The sequence below is a fragment of the Mirounga leonina genome, unplaced genomic scaffold (genome assembly GCF_011800145.1).
Source record: "Mirounga leonina isolate KUSES-001 unplaced genomic scaffold, KU_Mleo_1.0 Mir_166, whole genome shotgun sequence".
NCBI classification, from domain to species: Eukaryota; Metazoa; Chordata; class Mammalia; order Carnivora; family Phocidae; genus Mirounga; species Mirounga leonina.
This window is the reverse complement of record NW_023270418.1, coordinates 36,736,001-36,742,682: the sequence shown is the minus strand read 5'-3', so window position 1 is coordinate 36,742,682 and position 6,682 is coordinate 36,736,001. Positions and strand designations below refer to the sequence as shown.

The 6,682-nt window shown below is 62.0% G+C and overlaps 1 protein-coding gene across 6 annotated transcripts in view; it reads left to right on the top strand.

Moving 5' to 3' along the window:
• The window catches only part of LSP1 (lymphocyte specific protein 1), a 39,277-nt gene extending 32,852 nt beyond the window's left edge, over nt 1–6,425 (top strand). For all 6 annotated transcript variants that reach the window (XM_035013582.1, XM_035013579.1, XM_035013578.1 and 3 more), the window contains 4 exons: nt 819–953; nt 1,296–1,373; nt 1,515–1,617; nt 5,694–6,425. In XM_035013582.1, the coding sequence (XP_034869473.1) occupies nt 819–953; nt 1,296–1,373; nt 1,515–1,604 (303 nt within the window). In that variant the 3' untranslated portion in view covers nt 1,605–1,617; nt 5,694–6,425. The remainder of the gene's footprint in view (nt 1–818; nt 954–1,295; nt 1,374–1,514; nt 1,618–5,693) is intronic.
• Nucleotides 6,426–6,682: the final 257 nt, after the last annotated feature.

Below are 6,682 nucleotides of genomic sequence, written 5' to 3'. Positions count from 1 at the left end.
AAGACCCCTCCATCCAACCAATACCCTTCTATCCAACCAAGACCCCTCTATCCAACCAATACCCTTCTATCTAACCAATGCTCCTCCATCCTACAAGTGTCCTTCCTTACAAACAACACTCCTCCATCCAACCACCACTCATTCAAACCTATACCCCTCCATTCAACCAACACCCTTTCATCTAACCTATATTCTTTTTTTGAAAAGATTTTATTGATTTATTTGGGAGAGAGAGAGAGCAAGAGAGAGCGAGCACATGAGTGGGGGGAAGGGCAGAGGGAGAAGGAGAAGCAGACTCCCCGCTGAGCAGGGAGCCCGATGCAGGACTCAATCTCAGGATTCTGAGACCATGACCTGAGCCGAAGGCAGACGCTTAACTCACTGAGCCACCCAGGCGCCCAACCTATATTCTTATATTCAACAATCACCCCTCCATCCAGCCACCACTTATTCCAACCTACGTTCCTCCATGCAACCAACACCCCTCCATCCTAATGCCCCCCTCTCCAACCAACACCCCTCCATTCTACCCATGCTCCTCCAGCCCTCTGCCATGAGCAGCATGACAGCACCATCTCTGTCTCTAACCCCACCATGTCACCTGTGCTTTTCGGATTAAGAGAATGTTTCACAAGTACGCCGAATGGAGGAACATGCATTTTTTCAGAGTGCCCTACTGCAGACCTTCACTGGGAAAGCATTCCTGTGGAAATACAAAGATGTAGAGGAAATCGTCTGTGTGTTGGAGGGTCTCACACTGGCCTCTCTAACATGTCCCATGTGGCTGTTCACTAAAGTGGTCTCTTTCTCCTCTGCAGACTGCTGGCCGGACCTCCAAGCTAACCCGCCAGCCCTCCATTGAGCTGCCCAGCATGGCCGTGGCAAGCACCAAGAGCCGGTGGGAGACGGGAGAGGTGCAGGCTCAGTCCACTGCCAAGACCCCCTCCTGCAAGGTAGGACTCATCCCAGGGAGAGTCGGAGTTCCCTTGATAAGGCAAGTATGAGACTGTACGGGCTGAAATGTGGGTAGACAGAGCACTGGGACATTTGGGGGGCGGCATTCACCAGGCTGGCCCCCAGAGTGGAAGGTCATATGGGGCAACTGGTTGGCCCAGGGCAGGTAGATGGTGCCACCTTCCCTTTCCTACCTCCTCCCCTGGGCTCTCACACAAGGAAGCAGGTGGGCAGGCCTAGGCCCCAGCCAGGAAAGGCCAGGCAGGAGAGAGAGGACCAGCACTTCGAATCCTCCATAGTCGAGGGTCTACACCCGTAACATGTCCTTCCTCTGCCCCCAGGATATTGTAGCTGGAGACATGAGCAAGAAAAGCCTCTGGGAGCAGAAAGGAGACTCCAAGACATCATCGACAATTAAGGTAGGTGTATATGTGGTTGATGCAGGGAGGGCAGGTCCAGCAGTTGAGAGCGAAGAGGGGCCGTCCTCAGTGCATCTGGGAGGGCTCCTCAGAGGCAGCATTGCCTGCTCTCACCTTTGCTCTTGGTCTCTTCCCCCGCAGAGCACCCCATCTGGAAAGAGGTACAAGTTCGTGGCCACCGGACATGGGAAGTATGAGAAGGTGCTCGTGGACGAGGGCTCGGTGCCCTAGGCGGCCCTTCCTGGTGAGTCCAAGGCAGTGGCCCGAGCATGAGGCGTTGTGCGGTGGGAACGTGGTGGCGTGGACAGGGCCTGCTTGTTACAGGCTGCCAGGGCGGCCTCGGAGCTGGCCGGAACCTAGGCTTGGTTCGGCCTCCCTGCCCTACAGACTCCCCTGAACAAGCCCCGTCTTACACTGCACGCGACTGCTTTTCTCCCATGGCTGGCTTCAGCTTTATACAGCTCTACTGTGCGGGGAAGCTCAAACCTCCTTCTGGGAGGCGGGTGAGCTCATCCTGGCCACTGCAGGACTGGCATCAGAGGAAGTGGACGGGAAGGGGTCCTGGGAACTTGGGTCTGTGTCTTTGAGGGGCCAGAGCCGTGGTCCCGCTCTCCCATCAGGGGTCCGCTCCAGTCTCCACCACCCTGCCGAGTGAAGAAACATGGTCCACTGCCACAGACAGACACACTTTATTCGTGGCCTGGGTCCCGGGATCCGTTTCCAGCACCCATTACGCCTCGGGTGATGCAGCTGGCCGCCTACTGGCCTCTTCTTCCCCTCCTGTGTCCTGCTCCCAGGCACCGCTGTGTCCCTCTCCCATCGCTGCTGACCCCATCAGAGCCCTGGCCCACACCCTGAGTCAGACCCCAGCTGACTGCAGACTGGGGGCCCCAAAGCTGCGTGAGGCCTGGGGTCCCCTTCACTGCCTCAACCCCTCCATTGGGCTCCTCTCCTGCCCCAGGACTGAGGACAACCTCCTCACCTAGCCATTGAAGCTGGGTCCTGACTGATGGTGAGACCCTCCCCCTATCTCCTAGCAGCGAGCCCCCATCATGCTTTGCCCCCTAGGTGAGAGAAACTGAGGTGGGCAGCAAAAGGGACAGGGCATGGGGTCCGGCTCCCCAAAATGTCAGTCAAACCACTGATGCAGCTATGGGTGCTGACCGACAACTGAATCACCCTGACCGGTCCCACTCTGCACAGCAAACATAAATCTGTCCCGTCTTTCATGGTGGGCGGGGGCCGGGGGGGCACCGCAGAGCCTAGCCCCCGCATCCTCCCCACCCTGTCGAGCCTCAGAGTTCATGTCATGCTCAGAGGCCCTCCCTGCCCGCCTGCAGCCCCTCAGGAGCCCCGGGTGCACCCCTGCACCTCTTTGCCCCGGGTCCCAAGCCGAGGGCCGGCCTGTGCGAGGTGGACTCATCTACCCCCCTCCATAGCTGTGGTGTGTGCTTCCCTTCTCACGCAATCCTTTCCCCCGTCAACCCCCACATTCTACCCCAATGCAGGCCCCTCTTCTGGAATCTGGCCTCCTCCCTCGCCCCACCTGCCCCCGGCCTCTTCCCCGATCCACCGCAGTTCTTCATGCTGCCGCCCACCCGACATGCCCCCTCCTGGCTGCCCAGCATCCGTCTGGCCCTGGTGTCCTCTTCAGCGGCCGTGGCCTCCCAGATGGACCCCCTGTCCCTCTTCTGTCCACACCACGGTCCTGGGCCCTGGTGCTGCCCGGGCCATTCACTGGAGCCTCCAGCCGGCCGCCGTCCGGTTAAAGTTCTTGGGCTTGGGGTTCAGGTCCAGGATGGAGGAGTGGACTCCGGGAGGGGGCCGGGTGGCTGCCTCCCGCAGCTTCCGAGCGTTGAATCGTGGCCTGCACAGGAAGGGCAAGCGGCCCAGGTCAGCCAGGGTACAAGCCCCGTCCCTGGGCCCGACCCGGCCGCTTTGGGACTTGGCCACTGACACGCGATACAGCACCGCGTTCCACATCCTGGAGGCCCTGGAGGCTGGGGGCCGGGACACTGGGTCCACAGGGCATGTCACCTCCTGCTCCCCACACTCTGGGCTCTGCTCTGGCCCTGGGAATGGGGACGCTTCTGCCTCCTCCATCAGCTGCTTCTTGAGGCGCGTCCAGCCACTGAGCTGGGGCTTGGGTGCAACTCTGGGGACAGGACATGGGTGCGGGCCTGAGAGTGGAGCAGGGGATGAGGCTCCATAGGGTCTGGAGACCAGCTCAGCCTCAGTGGCAGGGCCAGACACAAGGGGCTCCTCCATGTGCTCAGCTTCAGGGCCCTCAGAGGCTGGCCTGTGAGGCGAGGGTGCCGGTGAGCGGTAGGCGGGGGCGATGGGCACCACAACCTGAGTGCTGGCCTCTCTGGGCACCGAGACCTCAGAGCCTGGGAGTGGCCTGGGCACAGGGGGTGCCTCAGGCCAGGGACTGGCAGCTGGGGCCTCAGTGGGCAGCGAGTGGATGTGGGCCATGGGGACCAGGGGCTGGGCCCCAGGAGGGCACGGGGCTGTGTCTTGGTCCTGCCCCCCAGGTCCCCCATCTGGGGCCATCTGGCGGGGCTCAAGGGTCCTGGCCTGTGGGGATGGCACTAGCCGGATGTGCACCTGGCTGACGTGGGTGACCCCTGCTGTGGGGGCTGAGACCTGTGTGAAGCCACTGGGGGACCAGGCAGGGTCTGGGGCCGGGGTCGTGAGCCGAGGCCCTGTGGCCTTGAAGTGAGTGGCCAGGCTCCTGCTCTGGGTGAAGCTGAAGGGGAAAATAGACTTCTGCAGGGGTGACGCCACATGGTGGATGATGGAGCTGCAGGGGGAGCGGGGCAGGGCGGCCACAGGGCGCGGGGCCTCTGTGGGACACGGGACCTCCGTGGGGCATAGGGCCTCTGAGGGACACAGGGCCTCTGTGGGGTCTGGGGCCTCTGCGGGGCACGGGGTCTCCGTGGGACGCGGGGCCTCCGTGGGGTGTGGGGCCTCCGCCGGGCGCGGGGCCGTGGGCTCCTGGTCCTGGCTGGCCTCGCTCACGGGGGACAAGGAAGTGCGGAAAGCCCCCAGTGGTACGGGGGGCCCTGTCATCTTCTTCCGGGCGGCCTTCCTCAGAAGTTTCTGCAGACGCACGTTGTCCTTCCCTGGCTTGGGCAGCAGGGGTGGTGGGGGTCCAGAGGGCCCCTGGGGGCACAGGCCAGCCACGATGAGCATTGTTGCACCCTGGGGAGGAGAGGGACAGCCATCAAGTTAGCCCTCCGCACTGCCAGCACCCCTCCCACAGGGGCACGATGTTCCCCCATCATGTGGGAGGACCTGAGGCTGAGGGGTCACCGCCTGACCATCAGAAGCTCTGCTTCCTGAGCACTTGGCATCTGCCGGGTGCGTCCCTGGCAAATCTGTCTGCATCAGCAACTCGGCAGGGCGGCTCCACCTCCGGCTGGCTTGGAAAGGAGTCCACCCAGGCCCGAGCCCCTCAGTGGGTGATGGACGAGGGTGCCACCCGGGTGCACAGCCTGGGCCGTGAGACCCGCGGGCAAGCTCCAAGGGGGAGGCACGTGCTGGGCTGGCGGCCCACCAGGGCAGGAAGAGCGCCTGCCCGCAGACGCGTGAGGGGCGCCATGCCGTCGCCAGTCTGACCACAGGCTCGTCCACTGTGAGCCAGCGGTAAGGGTGGCGGCCAGAGGCTCAGGAAAGCTGAGGCTGCATCATCAGAGGTAGATTGGCCGGGAGGTGGGAGCAATTTTCGCTGAGCTACGCTAAATGGGATATTCCCGCAGACATCCTGGCTGGGGTGGTCCTGGCCAAGCCGCCTGCCCTGGTTTCTGGGCGCCACGTGCTTGCAAGGACTTTGACAAATGGCGTCTGGGCCAAGCCAGAGGCCAGCCGGTTTGTGGGAGGAAGGAGGCCTGGAGCTGCTGCCCTGTGGGGGCTGGCTCTGTCAGGCAGGAGCGGATCTGCCTGGGGAGGGGCCTGAGGGGTCTGCCCGGGGCTCACTCTTGGCTGTGCCTGCTTCTGGGGGCCCAGGACCCCAGGAACCACGGGAACGCCAGGTCTAGCTCTGGGGCTGCCAGGCTAGCAGGCGATGGGCAGAACCCCCTCCACCTTGAGTCATGCAAAGGCCCAGGGCCCTGGGGCCCAGCGTCGGGAAAGCAAGCTTCCAACGTGGAAGCAGACACAGGGTTTCGATGGCTGGAACAGGAAGGCTGCCCCTGGGGGCGGGGGGAGTGTAGGTAGGGCGAGGGTGGCCTTTGGAGACAGACTGGAGGCACGGAGGGCGGGGCAGGTAGCCCCTCCCCAGACTGCAGCCTCATGCTCCCACCCATGCCTGTGTTTCAGCTCTCCTGAGACTACGGGTGCTTCTGGCAGCAACCTCCACGCTCGAGGGGGAGAGTCCAGCCTGATGCCCACCCCGGCCCTGCCATGGAGCCGCTGCCATGACCTGTTTGGCCTGCCTGCACCCCTCCATCACCCACCACAACCGCCACCTCTCTGCTCCTTGACCCCCTTGACCTCTCTCCCCTCCCACTCTCTGACCCCCACTCTGCCTCTCATGGCAGGGGCAGGAAAGGGACTGTCACTGGTGATTGACCCAAGGGGCCACCCCCACAGAGGCCGAGGCTTCCCAAGGAAGGCCCAGGCTGGGCAGAGAGAATACCTGCTGGGGAACCTCCAGATCAAGAGACAGTGACTCCTGCACCACATTCTCAGGCCCTGCGCCGCCCCCCAACCCCTGCTTGCAGCCTTCTCCTTCTAGTGCAATAAAGCTCCTCGTGTGTTCCAAATTCTCATTCTGTGTTCACTAACTGGGGGGCAACAAGGGAGCAGCGCCAGCCCAGTTGGAAATCCCTCCCCACCCACACTGGACAGTGGTAGCACCCAGGTCTCTGGCCTCCAGAATCAGATACTGTTCGGTCCCATGGCCTTCTGCAGTGTTAGACTCTGGGATCTGAGGTGTATGGTGGCTTAAGTTGGGGTGCAGTTGATGGGTGAGGTCCAGTCTTCTTCCAGAACATCTGTGATGCTACCCCCACCCTTGAATGGCCTGATTAAACTTTACTGCCCTTGAAACAGTGTGCTTTTCTGGTCTTTGCCCCTAGACTGTGCCCCCCCCCCAAAATAACACTCTCCCTTGGGCTTATCCCCCATCTTAGCACCTGGGATATGCTCAGTGAAGATTTGGTGGATGGACAGATGTAGATGGTGAATGATGGGTGGGTGGAGACAGATGGGTGGATGGATGGATGGGTGGAAGGGTGGGTAAGTGGATGGGCGGAGGGATGATAGATGGAAGGGTGGAGGGACAGATGTAGATGATGGATGATTAG